The sequence below is a fragment of the Schistocerca cancellata genome, chromosome 3, assembly GCF_023864275.1.
Source record: "Schistocerca cancellata isolate TAMUIC-IGC-003103 chromosome 3, iqSchCanc2.1, whole genome shotgun sequence".
NCBI classification, from domain to species: domain Eukaryota; kingdom Metazoa; phylum Arthropoda; class Insecta; order Orthoptera; family Acrididae; genus Schistocerca; species Schistocerca cancellata.
Window position 1 is genome coordinate 578484507 of NC_064628.1, and position 19614 is coordinate 578504120.

At 39.3% G+C, this 19614-nt stretch overlaps 1 protein-coding gene across 3 annotated transcripts in view; it reads left to right on the forward strand.

Annotated features, from left to right (window-relative positions):
• LOC126176821 (solute carrier family 22 member 7-like) overlaps positions 1–19614 on the forward strand; it is a 232740-nt gene that overhangs the window by 205560 nt on the left and 7566 nt on the right. For all 3 annotated transcript variants that reach the window (XM_049924007.1, XM_049924006.1, XM_049924005.1), the window contains one exon: positions 5680–5867. In XM_049924007.1, coding sequence (XP_049779964.1) covers positions 5680–5867 — 188 coding nt within the window. The remainder of the gene's footprint in view (positions 1–5679; positions 5868–19614) is intronic.

A 19614-nucleotide genomic window follows, 5' to 3' on the forward strand; every position in this document is an offset into this window, starting at 1 on the left:
CGTTTTCTGCGTAGAAGGCTGTTTTCTTTCTTCTGATCGGAACAGGTGTTGCAAAAGTACAGCAAGTCAACTAAATAAACTGAAGCATGACATTCTTCATAAATAAGCAGTTTCAGAATTAAAAAATTTCTTCTCGTGATTAATTGGGATGATAACTTACAACAACTGAAAACGGTAAAGTCTTTTCAGTACTTGAAAATTAAATCCATCTGTGTAAAATAACTTTACCAACAGCCTTGACGCAGTGGTAACACCGCTTCCTGTCAGATAACCGAAGTTAAGCGTTGTCGGGTTAGGCTAGCACCTGGACAGGTGACCATCCGGTCTGCCGACAGCTGTTGGCAAGTGGGGTGCACTCAGCCCTTGTGAGGCAAACTGGGGAGCTACTTGCTTGAGGAGTAGCGGGTCCGGTCTCGTAAACTGACATACGGCCGGGAGAGCGGTGTGCTGACCACATGCCCCTCCATGTCCGCGTCCAGTGACGACTGTGGTCTGAGGATGACATGGCGGCCGGGCGGTACCGTCGGGCTTTCCGAGGCCTGTTCGGACGGAATTTAGTTTAGTTTCTAGTAAAATAACTTTGTGTTTCTATGTGTAGAAGTAGCATATAGTTTCCGCCTTACTCAAGAATGCTTCGTTACTCCCCCGTCTTCAGTGACTGGACGCCTGAAGGAGTGGCTCGGTTTTGACCTCTCAACGCAGAGTTAAAAAAAAACAAAAGGGATCCACCTACGAAATTCCATCTGTCGTCAAATCACTTCAAGACCACTGTCTAGTCTGGCAAACTGACGATGAAATTTCAAAGCTAATGAAATAAAAATTTAAATTTAATAATAAAAAAGAAAACGGCAATTTTGCGCCATCTGTGGGGGTCTTAAGCCGTGTTTCATTTAAGCAGCATGTTTCTCAAGTTTATTACAAACACGAAAGCAGTCGCAATAAATCTTATGGGAAAATATAGTGTCACTTCTGAATTTCAGGGCATCAAGGGCTTATCGTACCGCTGAGGTTTGTTAGCTGTGGGCAGCTGACATATTTACTACATAGCAGTAACAGCTGTTAAAAAGTTATGGAACAATTTTCTGTAGTGTTTGCGTTGCCTCATACGTTGATGTTGAACCGTGAGAGACATTAACAGTTCTGTAGGGAAGGAGATTTTGTGGAGATCGCGTAGTGAACATATTGACGGAGTAGCCAATTGTAATAGCTGACTGTGCATGTTATGTGTGTCATGTCTATCGTTGCTGTGGTTGTCATGTTTAGTACTGCAAGCTTCTTCCTCGTCCAGCTGCAAATTTCGCTTCGGTTTCGGCAAAAGAACGTATGTATTGAGTGCAATACAGACTGAGTATTTTATGCAGATTTCTCCCGCAGGCATCGTTTAGTTGACAATTTCATACAATTATGCACTTATTCTAGTTCCTAGCGTCGGGTTCTGGATATTTTTCCAGATTTTTGTCCAGTTATTGCGTGGGTCTTTATGTTCTTACAGAGTTCCGTTCGTGAGCCACATTGAGATTTCTGTAAAATTTGACATTACTGAAACTGCGATGTTTGGAGTACTGTGATTCAATGCAGCTCCATCCTACGCACACTTTCTGACGTGGATTAGATCAGTATTTATCCATTCTATATTTATGGGTTCATCCTGCCCTGGAGATGGTAAGCACGTAAACAACGATTTAGCGTAGTATTTTGATTTTTCTTTTTAGTATTCTTAACGTCCTTCGAATGAACATCGCAGTGCATATGTTGGGCAGTTTCCTAAGTTTCCTTGTTCGCGTCAGGGTTAATGTGAATGTCTTTACGCAGGTTATTAACTATTGCATATGCTGATTTTGGTGGTCAGTGGATTCGCAGTTGGCGTAAGTACGTAAATGGCTTATATTGCTAAGGTTTTAAATCTCTGAATGAATACATATGACGGGATATGTTTTTGTAAATCAATTATAGCACTCTTTATCCGATGTCTACATTGATGTACTTATTTCCGGCCAATTTTTCAAAGATTATTTGCAGAACGGTTCCGAAATTGGTCCGTCTTACTTCAAGTGGAATATTGAAAATTCTTACTGTCCTAAGTTGTAAACCTGCATAACTGATAGGTAACTTAATGACCTCTCCATGTGTATGCTCGAAGACCTCATTTCCTAGGGATAATCCTAGCACACGCTTCGTCATCGTATTATTTCAACATACGTTTGCTACAAAATCGTACTAAAACCTAGCATTTCATTATAACACAAACAAATCTCGTTGTAAAACTATCTTTCCATTTCGGATACTTTGGAATGTGCGAAACCATATTGGCAGTAAAATTTCAAGGGATATTTGCTAAAACTGAATTCCTTGTTCGCATCAGTCACTATACTCAAAGAGCTCCACTGTGCTGTGACCTCCGCTGACGGGCGTGCTCCGGATCTAGTAAACAGGCCATTACCCGACCGTGAGTGCGACGGATACACTTCGACCGTGAGCTGCTTCCACAGTGACGTAATAATGTCCTTCTGGCCGTATCTAGCGCTACTGGTCAAAGCACTACAAATTTCGTAATCGCTGTCGATTGTGGGGGTCGCGTCAGAGATATGAAGATCAACTTTGTTTTCTTAAATGAGATGCTATAGTTTGGCTCTTATTTTCCGATAGCGGCTATCGAGACGAATCCAATGATGTGTAACAGTAAGGTCTTTGAAGGTCAACGAAGGCCAAAAAGGTGGCATGAACGTTCATTTACAGAAGGTGTTCTAAGTGATGACCATTGGTATCAGTGCAGTGCTGCAATCTTCATATCAAGGATTGAGTGGTATTTCTTATCACTTCGGCACTTATCGAAGCACATGCTCTGAGTGCAAATAGTAAATATTCACCGAATACGGCGTATCCATCTAACGTGCCATTGACATGTAAACACCATTCGACGGTTTCGCAATACAACACTAACAGGTTCAAATGGTTCAAATGGCTCTGAGCACTATGGGACTTAACTTCTGAGGTAATCAGTTCCCTAGAACTTAGAACTACTTAAACCTAACTAACCTAAGGACATCACACACATCCATGCCCGAGGTAGGATTCGAACCTGCGACCGTAGCGGTCACGCGGTTCCAAACTGAAGCGCTTAGAACCGCACGGCCACACCGGCCGGCCAACACTAATAGGAACGGTAAGACAAGTAGCGTCGAATCAAGCGAATACGAATGATGTGTTCTTTGGAAGAAGAAGTTGATATGCCTCTCATTTACGGAGAATGCCAACGAAATTCAATGAGAGTTAGAGACCTATACGCTGAAAGATATCCTCAACGTTCTCACCTTACACGTCGTACATATAAAATCTGTATGATAAATTGAGAACAACTGAATCTTTAACGCACAGGAAACATATCCGGCAAAGGAAAGTTACTAACGAGGAAACGGAAATTGGTACTCTTGCCACTGTGGTTCGAGATCCTTGCGTTAGTTGTCGTCAAATCGCAAGGGAATCTGGCATGAGCCAGAGTAGTGTTGTTGGTGTTCTGAACCGCCATAAATATCTTCCTTACCATACCAGTCTCCACCAAAAATTAACTGGTACGCATTGTATGCATCCCATTGAATTCTACCGATGGGTTCAATTTCAGATTCAGAGGGATGACGCATTTATTAATTTGATTTTATTTACTGACGAGGCTACATCCACGAACCATGAAAATCTTAACATGCATAACATGCATTATTCTGCAACTGAAAATCCATCTTGACTGTGGCAAGTTGCACACCAAAAACCGTGGTCGGTGAATGTATGGTGTGGGATTATAGGCCCCTATTTCATCGAAGGAATGGTAGGGAGTTCACCACGGCATATTTTCCGATGATGGCTAGAAATGAGTTGCAGAGACAATTCCCAGATCGTTGGATTCGACACGGAGGAGATGTATCGTGGCTGGCTCGTTCGCCAGACTTGACCCCTCTCAATTTTTTCTTGTGGGGATTGTTTACAAAGACGTTCCAATTACGCTTGAAGACAAGCGAGAGAGAATTGTCAGAGCATGTGCTTGGATAAGTGCCGATGTGATAAGGAATATCACTCAATCAGTGATAAGAAGATTGTAGCACTGCATTGATACCAATGGTCATCGCATCGAACACATTCTGTAAATGGATGTTCAAGCCACCTTTGTGAAATTCGTTGACGTTCAAGGATCTTACTGTTACACATCATTGGATTCGTCTCAACAGCCGCTATCAGAAAATAAGTACCAAGCTATAGCAACCCATTTAAAAAAACAAAGTTGACCATGATATCTCTGAAGCGACCCCATCAAGCAAAAAAAAAAAAAACAGTCATATTATGGCCCTGTTATCCCATGCAACTTTTGTCCCACAGACTTTTCAGCTCCTATCAACTTTCCGAATTATTCTTGGTGGCAATAGTTAGTGACTAACCCTGTGTATAAAAGCTTCAAAAAATGTTAAAAACGACGCATTATGTAAACAGAGGGATTAGGCCCAAGAGAAACATAAAATAAACAATGAGTAGGTATCAGAGATATATCTTGGCTGTGAATACCTTTTGTTCATTGTACTTAGTTTATTCGTCATAACTATTTCCGTTTTCAATACACTGACCATAATGAAGAGTTTCTGATCGATATGAATGAGATATGTGCTCAGACGTTTCGCAACAGTCATGGATAACGCACTACTTAATTCTTGCTGGATACAACTGCATGCACATTCACAAGCAGCAGCTATCAACGGTCGAAGTTAGCCGAATGTTTCTCCATAGACCAGTTTCCTTACCTCTCCCCAGTTAGCCCAGCCTGCCATGAAGATGTCAGTCTCCGACTTAGCTAACTATCTTAAGTACTAGTAAGCTCTCCCTTTCACCCCATAGTGTAGCCTTACCCGGAATGCCGATTCACTGTGTTCCTCCTCTGGCACCGAGTACTTCTCGGCTTGTGTTGTAGCTACAGTTGCTGCCTCTGTCCGTTGCATCGCAGGATGACACTTGGACTCACTTGGAACCAGCAGGAACTGTTACACCTATAATACGATAAAAATATACAGGGTGCTTACAGTTTCACTGCAACTACTCACGTTTATGTCCAGTGTGGTCTGTATTATCGTATGACAGCGAATCTTTGATAGATATGTGAATACGTTTATGCGGTACCGATTTACGCTGGAAAAAAATAGTTCCAATTTTGGCCACCAGGTGCAAATCTTGCGCTGTACATTGGATGACAGTATGCTATCCACACTGCCATTTGATAAGTCACAAAATAAGTGAGCAGTAGGCTATCAAGAGGAGAAACAGTGCGCTATTAGTGAAACTGTTTTATGAGAAACGGAGAAATTACAGTGCTTCGTTGAGAGAGTATCGCCAACTGAAAGATCTGAGGAGAGGCCCGATGTTCCAGAGCATATCAATTCCGCAATGACGCATTAGTGTATCTACCAAACTTCGCTGCTGTACGATGATCACAGGCCACACCGGACCTTCGAGAGTATCTACACTTTAATTATAGCGACCCGGTATGTGTGTATTTCTTCCGGTCCAAAATAAAAGACAGCATGTAGTCCTTAATGCGATAAACAAACAAATACAACTCAGTATCATATTTTGTAACATATATATCCAGCTGCCAAATACTGCTCTGTATCTGATATGTTACAGATTTTTTTTCTTATTTTTCAGTATCTGCTGAACAATGGCTGATAACTGCTGGCTCACTGTCGCTACAACTCTTCTCCACTTCGTCGTTATTACTTACGAACTTACAGGGCATGGAAATCCATCCGACATGTTTACGCCAAACATGCATCGCCATTGAATATACAGTTCTGTCTTGTGTTATGTGTGCAAATCCGTACCTTTCATACCTGGTATGTATCCGTTTATTTATAAAGAATAAGATACAAAATTCTGATTGTGTAGTCATATTCTACTTCAGCAAAGCGGTATCTATGTTCCTTTGTCCTTTATTGTGCATGCAAATAATTATTCTGTACAAACAGCAGACTCGAATAAGAACTCATTCTCATAAGGTTTTGCCTCCGTACTGATGCAGAACAATAGAATATGTTGGTCACCTCTGCAGGGATGAACAAACATATTGATGTCAAACACACAGAGTGAAAAATTTCAGTCTGATTCGTTCCAACAGCGAAACTCTGAGTTTATATGGTTGTGATTGGAGAGGTGCCTTAGCTTTTCACTTATCCTTTCGCTTGGTGACCATTTCAATAATAGGTCTTCTCATTAACGAATAATCAGAAGTGACTCATAAAATAATGAACAAGCTGTTTAGCTGTTTCCCAAATGACAGACCCCCAAGAAAATGATGTTAGCGTCGTTGTTTAAAATGTACCTATGAATAAGCGTTTTTCTTATTGGCGAGTACTTCTCGGTTACCACAATAATTGAAATAATCATTCTGAAGCCCTGCCGTCTCAGAAGGTACACAGAACTGGATGTTTCAAATATGCTGTTGAACTTCTCAGTATTCCAGTACGTTATTTGTAAAACGCTTGTACATCGAATTGCTGTCAATTCATTAATCATTTTAGATCTACAGTGGTTTTTTGTGAGTGAGGAACTGGTTACAACTGCGTTAATGGCACTAAAATGCAACAACAGCAACAGAACATAATGTTTGATGACTTTAGCGTAGATAGTTTCTCGCCCTCCAAAATTCAGCTACACTATGAGGAGACTTTACGAAAACAGAATTTTTGCCGATGGAAGACAAATTCGAAATAACAGTGCTGCGAAAGAACCAAAAGGAGAAATAGTTTTTCCAAACGCTGCAATAAATCTACATTACTCGTCTCGCAAGCTTCAAATGTAAATTCCCTATCCAGATTATCTAGCACTGCAGAGTAGTTTTCGGAGCTGTAGTATTGATTTGCATTCGAATAAACTCAACAGTTGCATTTTCAGTTCTCTTTTACGTGCCATCTAAGCAATATTGATAAAAAAGTACACTGTAATAAGTTGCCCTAAAAAGAATGTAACAACAAACATTGTCACGGGCGGTGATTATGCTAAAGAACTTGCCCCCTTTCTATCAGCAATTTATCGTAGATCGCTGGAAGAACGTAAAGTACCTAGCGACTGGAAGAAAGCGCAGGTCGTTCCCATTTTCAAGAAGGGTCATAAATCAGATGCGAATAATTATAGGCCTATTTCGCTTACGTCAATCTGTTGTAGAATAATGGAACATGTTTTGTGTTCTCGTATTATGACGTTCTTAGATAATACAAATCTCCTTCATCATAACCAACATGGATTCCGCAAACAGAGATCATGTGAAACTCAGCTCGCCCTATTTGCCCAAGAAATTCACAGTGCCGTAGACACTGGCGAGCAGATTGATGCCGTATTCCTGGACTTCAGGAAGGCATTTGATACGGTTCCGCACTTACGTTTAGTGAAAAAAATACGAGCTTACGGAATATCGGACCAGGTTTGTGATTGGATTCAGGATTTCCTAGAAGAAAGAACACAACATGTCATTCTTAACGGTTCAAAATCTGCAGATGTAGAGGTAATTTCGGGAGTACCGCAAGGAAGCGTGATAGGACCCTTATTGTTTACAATATACATAAATGACTTAGTTGACAACATCGGTAGCTCCGTGAGGCTATTTGCAGATGACACGGTTGTCTACAAGAAAGTAGCAACATCAGAAGACTCGTACGTACTCCAGGAAGACCTGCAGAGGATTAATGCATGGTGCGACAGCTGGCAGCTTTCCCTAAACGTAGATAAATGTAATATAATGCGCATACATAGGGGCAGAAATCCATTCCAGTACGATTATGCCATAGGTGGTAAATCACTGGAAGCGGTAACGACCGTAAAATACTTAGGAGTTACTATCCGGAGCGATCTGAGGTGGAATGATCACATAAAACAAATAGTGGGAAAAGCAGGCGCCAGGTTGAGATTCATAGGAAGAATTCTAAGAAAATGTGACTCATCGACGAAAGAAGTAGCTTACAAAACGCTTGTTCGTCCGATTCTTGAGTATTGCTCATCAGTATGGGACCCTTACCAGGTTGGATTAATAGAAGAGATAGACATGATCCAGCGAAATGCAGCGCGATTCGTCATGGGGACATTTAGTCAGCGCGAGAGCGTTACGGAGATGCTGAACAAGCTCCAGTGGCGGACACTTCAAGAAAGATGATGATGGTTCAGATGGCTCTGAGCACTATGGGACTCAACATCTTAGGTCATAAGTCCCCTAGAACTTAGAACTACTTAAACCTAACTAACCTAAGGACATCACACACACCCATGCCCGAGGCAGGATTCGAACCTGCGACCGTAGCAGTCCTGCGGTTCCTGACTGCAGCGCCAGAACCGCTAGACCACCGCGGCCGGCACACTTCAAGAAAGGCGTTACGCAATACGGAGAGGTTTATTATCGAAATTACGAGAGAGCACATTCCGGGAAGAGATGGGCAACATATTACTACCGCCCACATATATCTCGCGTAATGATCACAACGAAAAGATCCGAGAAATTAGAGCAAATACGGAGACTTACAAGCAGTCGTTCTTCCCACGCACAATTCGTGAATGGAACAGGGAAGGGGGGATCAGATAGTGGTACAATAAGTACCCTCCGCCACACACCGTAAGGTGGCTCGCGGAGTATAGATGTAGATGTTTGTCAATGACTCAAAACAAATCTGACAACTAGTCATCAACATGTCACTACATAGGACGAATCTAAGTCGATTTTAGGTAAACTAAAGGTGGAGAGGGCAAGAAAGAAAAGGAAAGGAAACGGAGCGGATCACTGCTGTCAGCTGCATGGGGCTATTATGCTGAATCAGTGGCGACGAGTAAAAGTGTGTACCCGAGGGCTATTCGAACCCGGGTTCTCCTGCTTACTTGGCAGCTGCGCTACCAAATGCACGGACTATACCGGTACGCCTCACGGACGATCCATATTCCTATCGAGTACCACCTGTCTGCAGTTCCTGTCCATTTTCTCCACGTTCGCCCACTGAGATTCCCACAGGACTTCGGACGTATTTATGCATCCGCACTGAAGAAGGTGGATCCATTGCCCAGCTAGGCCAATCGAATTATATGACATTTCCGAAAGGACAGACGCCATGCAGAATCTGCAGCTGTTATACATTATACATAAATTGAATTTGTTCCTCTCTCCACCTTCAATTTACGTGTAACATATAGTAGCTGCGGATTCTGCGTGGCGTCAGTTCTTTCGGACGTGTCAGAAAGAACAGACACCACATAATCTTGAGTCGATTGTTGATGACAGAAAGGGGAGTCGATTACGTTGATGCCAATTTCTCATTCCTATTTATAAACAGCCACATTCAACACAGAAAGTCACTCAGTGAGTCCTCAATAATCCACTGAGGCAACAGCACATACACACAAACGTTGGACGCATACCAGAGGGCCAGGATAGAAGCTGCAGTTAAACATTCGACAACCTGGTGTTTCCAAGTTTTACATTTGCAATTTATGTAATTAAAACTCTGTGACTGGTGCCCAACTCAAATACAGTAGCACTCTTCCATGAAGCAAAATGGTAGACAATATTTTCATACTTGTGGATTTAAACCATGCTACTGTTTCCCTCATCCAGAAACATGGCTTGTACAAGGTTGATAGATGACAGATCGTCCTCTCATCTCACATGCCGCCCATTACATAAATTATAATAACAGGCATATACTCATACTCTAAAATACGGGCATTTTAAATGTGACATGCGATTCGCGTGACACTGCGTAAATTTTGAAATGCAAAATGACATTGTGTAACATATATACACAGCAGTTTGTGTGTATAATGTGAAATATGTCCACAGAAACATTTACTTACACAAAATTCATTTAATATTTTATATAAACAATGAAAGAAATGTCATGTTCATTGGGACAAATAAGTAAGTTGACTAAATAAGATTTATATGTGAGTGTCTCCTACATTATTAAACAAATGACACATAAGATGTTAAAATTATCAATGACACTTTTTTCACTTCATTATTTTGTGATGTACAAAAATCGAGAGTGACTTCTGGGCATGGTTAATAGCTTCTTAGCTTCTTCTGTGTGAATGGGTGTACAGTGTTTTAATATCTGTCTCTCTTTCTGAATTTATGATATGGTTATATGTGCAACAATTGATGCATGCACTGCATTTAGTATGAAAATTACTGCTAGTCCATGATATGTAGAAGCTTGAACTAGTCCTCAGTGTCATTTTGTACATTCCTAAATCTGCAAAATTATCAGTTTTATTGTACAAAGCGTGAATTGATTTCTGTTGTAGTGTATTGTTTGAGGAGAAAGCTGCTTTTACTTAATATGACTTAAGTAGGATTGCTGTTGTTTGCAAAATGTTCCTACAAAAGAAATACTGGCCACATATTGACTGTATTACTACTTTCTTTCAGAGAGCCATGCGTTTATTTCTGTTTTGCTATATGTTTCTGATCTTCGTGTAGCACTGAGCTGAGAAAGTCATTAGCTAATTTATTTCTCTCTTTGTGCAAAGGAATTTTCTTTGTCCTGTGTACCAACGTTTTGCATACCACACTGAGTGGCATACGTGGCACAGATTGTGGTGTTGGAAGTTGTCTTTTTTCTGTATATCTTGAAATTTTGCTTGTGGTTGTAACTTTTACTGAATGCTTCTAGGAAACAAATATTTCTATTTTCTGTTACTCAGCAGCGAAATTTATTTTATTGTGTACATTATGAAACAAATTCATGATGTGATTGGTGCCACTGGAATCAACTTGACTGAAATTAAATTATCATCTTTGTAGTGCACTATCTTTTTTAAGCACAGATCTTGACTGCTAAATATTTCCTATTCTAAGTGGCTAATGAAAATATCTGCTACTGTGCCAGATAAGGATGAGTCCATGGATAGTCTTCCTGGTTGATTATGATCGAAAGCAAAATAATTGTAGCTGATGATAAGTTCTAGTAACTATAAATTCATTGTTAAACTAGGATACGGAAGCTATTGTGCAAGGTGTGTGAAATGAGTTGCATAAGTAATGTTGCTAGATAGAGAAACAAAACTGTTATACAAGGGGAAAGAAACCTTAAACAGGCAACTTTTGGCCATACATTTGCAATTACTCAACTGTACAGGCAGTAACATATGGAACCTAAGTACCTAACGATTGGTGATGCACATGTTAAGAAGCTGGAAAGTCTGATATACAAGGAACATAGGAACAAGAAAAAACTAAGACAATGTTAAAACACTCACATATTCGACAATAGAGCAGTAAATAACACAAACATAATATTCAGTGAGAAAGACACAAACCTGTTAAACGAATGTTTGAAATGTACTGCAGAGGAGAACCTATCAGGCAACACATTAAAACAGCCATGGAAGCAGACAGTTCCACAGACACTGCAAATCTGAATAACAATCAAAAATCTGCCAAGGTCATAAACTAAATAAACTCATAAAGAAGGAACTGAAGAGATATGAGGAAACCTTAGGCACATACAAAACAATTTAAAACCAACAAGCAAACGAAATAACAGTCATCATGAAAGAAAATGAATATCTAGAAAAAAAACTCTTAAAATTTTAACACAGAAAGTAACATAGTGCAGCTGAATAAAGATCCAACAAAACAATTCCACAACAAAATCAAAGGAAGCTAACGAAAACACATTTCATGTTGACAGGACAGAAACAAAACTACATCACCTACATAACTCTAAAGCCCTCATATTAAGATGCCAACATAAAGTGCACTAAGAAGAATCACCTATAATAAACTATATGAGTAGCCCTGTAAACAAACTGTTTCTCAAAGTCAATATATCTTTAAAAAGTTGTATCATATATGAAACAATATAAAATCTGTATATAACTATACATACTAGTCATTGAAATATGAGAGACAACATTACAGATTGTGTCCATTTTATGCAGAATAGATTATGCAAACATGTACTACAATATCCCTATTAAATAAGACATCACAGTTATAAACAACTATTTAGTGAAGTTCATAATGTGTTCACAAGCTGGAATTGTTTAATTTATGAATTAATCTCAAACTATAATTACATTCCATACAATTTTAGTATTTATCAACAACCTCCAATACGCTATTTTCATGAAAAGACCACCAAAAGGGCAAGGCTCCATCATTATATGCAGCAAGAAACAAGTTCTACACCAGTTCTAAGGTAAAACAGCTTTCCTCTTTGTCCTATGTTATGTGTGGTATATATAGAGGGTCAGCTCCAATAGCTGTAAACCGAACTATAAGGCAACCTCTAGCATGTCCAGTGGGGCTTAGGAAAATTATTTCAAATATGTGTATATACCTATGTTTAAGTGAACAGACTTTTTAACAAATTTTCACCATGCTAGAGTAATTGAAGGTAAGCTACTTCTGTTAATCAGTACAAAGAAAACCCAGCCAAAGTTCAAAATTTCACATTTTTTTCTTTACACCTACTGAATGATTAGTTTTGGGCTGGGACCCGTTTTCAAATCATCCTACAGGACAGAAAACCAAATTTAGACTCGTGTACAATACAGTCATTACCATTTTTAAGCATATGCCAAAAATATAGAACATATTGTTTCAAAACTTACATGCCAGACAGTCAGAACTGTATATACAAGAATACAAAACCATCTCAAAACTACATACACATTAAGAAATGCAAATGAACAATCACAGTGCATACAGGTAACTGGCAATCTCCTCCTCTTGCTTCATAACAAAACCTCAGGGAGGGGGCGTCCTACCACGGTATAGGAAATCTTCTGTATCCAATCATCAAAAATGTAACAATTAATACAATAATAGTACAAGTCCACATAAAAGTAATACTTTTTGAAATCTTAAAAAAATAAAGCAAATACTTAAAAATCACTGAACTGTAAAACACAGTAGCTCCATGTACGACCCTTATGACAAAGTTATATGCCACATTGGCATGTAAAAATCATTAAATGTAAACAACAACATTATTGTTAAAAAACAACAGGACATTAAAAAATCTTATTGAGTTTCAACCTTTAACAAGCATAAAAGATTCACTGTAACAAACTTCAAAAAATATACGAAGATCAAACAATTTTTTTGCTGAAATGTCCCAGATAGAAACAGATATTAAACCACAAAGACGTCTTTCACAAAGTCTAAAAATATACTACCCATCCTTGAGGAAGACACACGAGTAGAATAAACACATGCCTGCTCATATAGGGAGGGAGTGGAATTGTAGAGGGAGGGGGGGGGAGAAGAGATAGGTTGGGAAGGATGGAGAGATGGGAAATGGGGGGAGGAGCATGAAGATGAAGAAGAACAGAAAGGATGTAATAGTATATTATCAGTAGTAGCAAAACAAACTTACTAAAATTAGACCAGAAACGACTATTTGCCATTCTGATAATCAAATTTTGGTGCTTTGTGAATGATAACTACATGATTTAATGTCTATTTTTAATTGGGACATGTCAGCGGAAGAAATGCTTTATTGTTATATATTTTGTAAAGTTTGTTATGGTAAAGTTTTTATTTATAGCTGTAAATGACTGGAAGTGATGAAGATTTTTAATGTCCTATTATTTTGTTTTCTTCTAATACTAAAGTTTGTGGTTCACTTTTAATGATTTTTACGTGACAATGTGGCATACAACTTCGTCAGTCATATGGGCCATGTATGGTGCTGTTATATTTTAGAGTTCAGTGGTTTTATGTATTTGTTTTTGGTAAAAATTTTAAAAAGTATTAGTTTTATTGTTGACCTGTACCAATATTTTATTAATTGTTGTATTTTTAATGGTTGGAAAATATTGTCATAAATACAAAAGGTTGCTATATCCTGATAGGGCGCCCCATTCTCAAGGTTTCCTTACGGTAACAGGAGGAGTACACTACCAGTTACCTGTATGTGCTGTAACTGTTAACGTGTGCTTCATAATACGTATATAGTTCGTACCTTTGGAAGTACCATTTTGACTATCTAGCACATAAGTCTTGAAACGATATATTCAGCGTTTTTGGCATGTGCTTAAAAAATCTGGTATTGACTGTATTGTACATGAAAGTAAATTTGGTTTTCTGTCCTATAGGATGACTTGAAAATGGGTCCGGGGCCAAAACTAGTCTTTCAGTAAATAAAAAAGAAGTTCAGTTCGCAATTTTGGCTGGTTTTTCGTTGTACAGCCTTTTTAAAATACGTAAACAGCTGAAGGGCTGGATATAATGCGAGAACCAGGCATTGTAGCCCTATTTGGCTCTGTTTACACCACAATAGCCTATTCCAGCTGCCTTGCCTTTAACAATTAGTTCAGTTCTCAGATACTTTTGCAAAAAGCTTTAATGTCACCATTAACAAACATTATGAGATCGACAGGAAGTGCAAAATGGGTAAGCAGGCATGGCTAGAGGACAAATGTAAGGATGTACAGGCTTATCTCACTAGGGGTAAGATAGATACTGCCTACAGGAAAAGAGAACCACTTGTATGAACATCAAGAGCTCAGGTGGAAACGCAGTTCTAAGCAAAGAAGGGAAAGCAGAAAGGTGGAAGTAGTATATAGAGGGTCTATACAAGGGCGATGTACTTGAGGGCAATGTTATAGAAATGGAAGAGGATGTAGATGAAGATGAAATGGGAGATATGATACTGCGTGAAGAGTTTGATAGAGCACTGAAACACCTAAGTCGAAACAAGGACCCGGGAGTAGACAACATTCCAGTCTTAGGAGAGCCAGTCCTGACAAAACTCTACCATCTGGTGAGCAAAATGTATGAGACAGGCGAAATACCCTCAGACTTCTAGAAGAATATAATAATTCCAATGCCAAAGAAAGCAGGTGTTGACAGATGTGAAAATTACCGAACTATCAGTTCAATAAGTCACGGCTGCAAAATACTAACGTGAATTCTTTAGAGACGAATGGAAAAACTGGGTAGAAGCCGACCTTGGGGAAGATCAGTTTGGATTCCGTAGAAATATGGGAACACGTGAGGCAATACTGACCCTACGACTTATTTTAGAAGCTACATTCAGAAAAGGCAAACCTATGTTTCTAGCATTTGTAGACTTAGAGAAAGCTTTAGACAATGTTGACTGGAATACTCTCTTTCAAATCCTGGTGGTGGCAGGTGTAAAATACAGGGAGCGAAAGGCTATTTACAACTTGTACAGAAACCAGATGGAAGTTATAAGAGTCGAGGGACATGAAGGGGAAGCAGTGGTTGGGAAGGGACTGAGACAGGGTTGTAGCCTCTCCCCCATGTTATTCAATCTGTATATTGAGCCAGCAGTAAAAGAAACACAAGAAAAATTAGAAGTAGGTATTAAAATCCATGGAGACGAAATAAAAACCTCAAGGTTCGCCGATGACATTGTAATTCTGTCAGAAACAGCAAAGTACTTGGAAGAGCAGTTGAACGGAATGGACAGTGTCTTGAAAGGAGAATATATGATGAACATCAACTAAAGTAAAACGAGGATTATGGAATGTAGTCGAATTAATTCGGTTGATGCTGAGGGATTAGGAAATGAGACACTTAAAGTAGTAAAGGAGTTTTGCTATTTGGGGAGCAAAATAACTGATGATATAAAATGTAGACTGGCAATGGCAAGAAAGCGTTTCTGAAGAAGAGAAATTTGTTAACATCAAGTATAGATTTAAGTGTCGGGATGTCGTTTCTGAAAGTATTTGTATGGAGTGTAGCCATGTATGGAAGTGAAACATGGACGATAAATAGTTTGGACAAGAAGAGAATAGAAGCTTTCGAAATGTGGTGTTACAGAAGAATGCATAAGATTAGATGGATAGATCACAAAACTAATGAAAACGTACTGAATAGAATTGGGGAGACGAGGAGTTTGTGACACAACTTGACTAGAAGAAGGGATCGGTTGGTAGGATATGTTCTGAGGCATCAACGGATCACCAATTTAGTTTTGGACGGCAGAGTGGAGGGTAAAAATCGTAGAGGGAGACCAAGAGATAAATACACTAAGCAGATTCTGAAGGATGTAGGCTGCAGTACGTACTGGGAGATGAAGAAGCTTGCACAGGATAGAGTAGCATGGAGAGCTGCATCAAACCAGTCTCAGGACTGAAGACCACAACAACAACAACAACAACAACAACAACATGTCACTGTATTTTTTTATTAAGAACTTCCAAATTCCATTAAAGTGTGTACTACATTTTCAACAAAAACAAAATATTTGATTCAGTTTCTCGGCCGATGCAGTAGTTAGTAGGATTGAAGAAGCGTACTGTCATTTGCCAAATTTCGTTTTGATCTCTAAACATTTATGAAATAGGAGTGTTACACCTCATCGTACTCACCCTGCCCACCGTTTAAGTGTGGTATAAGCAGGATCTCATAAAAGTTACGAAGGAGTGTGGCAAATGTTTATAGAAGCTGTAGACGCTGGACAGACATGATGAATGGTTACCTCCTTCTACACTATTACATTTATCATAAAATCATTTTTACTCCATAGATACTCAAATACTTGTAAGAACATATGTTGCTAGTTATGGTTTGTCGTAGACAGGCTTGTGTATCTCGAGATCACAGCAAACAAAAAATATTTTAGTGTTTTAAAGCTGACGAGTAGAGAGCAAGAACAACCAAGTAAAATGTAAGGGCAAATGACAAACGCCATTTATAGCGAAGTCACAAAAATGTAAAACTTTGAACTATAGCTGTATAATGACCTACAAACGAAAGATCAATAAAAATACTATCTAAGTTCTTGGTAGAAAATCCCCTTTCACAGCTTTGTTCATAAACTGAAAATTTTAGAAAATCGAAAAACAAACTGACAACTTCAAAATTGGCTATAGGACCAATAAAAGTATGTTTAATCGTTAGGCCACAATACTTTAAGTTGCTAGGTAGCGTACAGTTAACAAAATAAGGTTGCAATATCAACCCAAAATTGTTCTAATCAACTGCACCAACTACTTAAGACCCAATGATAAAAGCCTGCCATAATGATGTATTCTGCTGCAGTTAGAAAACAAAAAACAACCACACATTAAGAACACAAATGCTGAAACTGATGACTGCACCTAGAATTTTTACCAAATGGCTTATGGCCCAATAAAACATATAAACCAGAATGAATTAAAAAAAAAAGACAATTACAAATTTCACACACACTGAACTTCAGTGGCGCTCAAGGTAAACTCTACTGCCGGCGGCAATGTAAACAAATTTTACAGTCAGTGCATGTACTTTAAGGTTTGCTTGACATTCGTCTAAAGTGCAAAAAATCCATTAGTAATTACATATTGAGGTTTTCAGCACAATGGCCAAGGGATTAATATGATGAACTTATTTTATATTTCGCCTCTAGGTGGTGTTTCTCACATAAACATTTGAGGAAAACGCTTTACATAACCGAAAATTTCAAGCGAGACAATCACCCACCTTCGGGATGACAGGGAAGCAAAAAACGATAGCAGCCGATCAAATACATTAACAGAATAGGCAAGGCTCAGTGGGCTGCAAGGTAAATGCGGGCACGACAAATTACATCACACAAGTTGTTTGTTCAAAAAGGTCGAAGTGACAAGTAATATGGACTTGATCCAATCAGTTGACCAGCTGCCTTACTAAAATATACAGTATACCTTTTAACAGTCATATTGCTAAACTGTTTCGTGAATGTCACCAGATCCATTAAGCCATACAGTGAAGTCCATGACAAACAATTCATAAAATAATGGCTAATCTAGCCTGCAACACGCACATATAGACAGAATTAGACATTATTTGTGTATAAGTCAATACACAAGCTTCCGTAGACCAAAATATAAAATCAGCTGTGCGAACACTAAGCTCTAAATAGTATTTCAATGAAATGAAAAAATTAACACAGGCTGACAAGTTCAGATCAACAGAATTTTTGTTAAAATACGAGACACTAAATAATAGGTTATAAAATTACAAGGTATCTTAAAGAAAACTAGCAAGTATGACATAAAAGATCACAGCAAGAAATTTACATAGTCAAATTAAGGAAACCGTCTTGAAGGGACTACAGGCCGTCCATATCATTCATTAATATGGTGACCAGACAGCTAATCTGGTACACGTTTGCCGCAATTTTCGAAAATGTAGCTTAGATTAAAAACAAAAACGAGCACCTTTGACTCAAAACATCAGACCGGAGTATCGAGAGAAATATCAAGTAGGCGCGAAAGGAACTGATATGCAGTTCTTAAGCACAAAATTAATACCTGTTTTCAGAGGATCTCACAATGGTTCACAATATGGGCAGGCGTTGGTTCCCCAGAGCACAACTGCCCACCTCAGCTGTTGATGGCGATGAAAACCCTTCACAGACGAGGCCACCGTCCTCTGGCAACGTTCGGACAAAACGGAGCTCTCACACTCCCCTTGTCATTGTGGACCTTCAACTGCCACTACCACCTCCCCCCCCCCTCACCCCCAAAAAAAAGCTAGCCGTGCACCGGAATATATCCAAATCGCCACTGCTATGAGCGCTCTATTGACCAAGCGTCCTCTGGTCTTCCAACAACGGGCTAGAGACAAACCTAGCACAGATACAGTCGACACTAACAAAGACGTCGCGCGCCCACAGCGCAATGATGTACCCTTCTTAAGCAAAATAGTTCTTTATTTCAACCGTTTTCGCCATATTTGATGAACCCTTACACGTACTGTTATGGTTTGCTCACATCGTATAACTCCTGTTAATCAGTGAGCTCTACGGTCGGGTTTACCTTTGTTAAGTGCTTCTGGACGAGGTAAGAGATGCCAAACAGCACGTTTCAGGTCATAGACAGTTGAAATGAAAACTTTTTCAATCAAGTCAGCATGTGGAATTTCTACATCGAAAGGTATGGCACTGTGGTCGTTCGTAGTGGCACTCTGGTTTATATACTACATCTACATACATACTCCGTAAGCCACCATGGGGCATGGCAGAGGGTGCCTTCTTCCAGTAACAGTCATTTCCTTTCATATTCCACTCGTAAACTTAGTGATGGAAAAAACAGTGTCTGTATTGCCTCTGTGTGAGCCATAATTTCTCTTGTCCTGTCTTCGCAGTCTTTACATGACACCTATTTTGGCAGCAGTAGAATCATTCTGCAGTCAGTTGCAAATGATGCTTCTCCAAATTTTCTTAATAGTCTTTATCCAAAAGCATGTCGTCCTTCCTCTACACATACCCATTTGGGTTCACGAAGCAGCTCTGTAACAACGCATATAGATCGAACCGAACGGTAACAAATCTAACAGAACGCCACTGAATTGGTTCGACCTGGTAGGGATCCCAAGCACTCAAGCAGTACTCAAGAATGGGTCGCTCTAAGTGTTCTATATGTGGTCTTCTTTATCGATCAGCTGGAATTCTCCCATTAAACCTGAGTCGACCATTAGCCTTCCCTTCTACCAACATTATGTGCTCGATCCAATTTATATAGTTTTGTAACTTTACGCCTAGGTATTTAATCGATGTGATTGGGTACAACAGCACATCACTAATACCGTATTAGAGCTGTACAAGAATGTTGCTTTCCGATTCATCTACATCAACTCACATTTTTTCTACATTTAGACGAGCT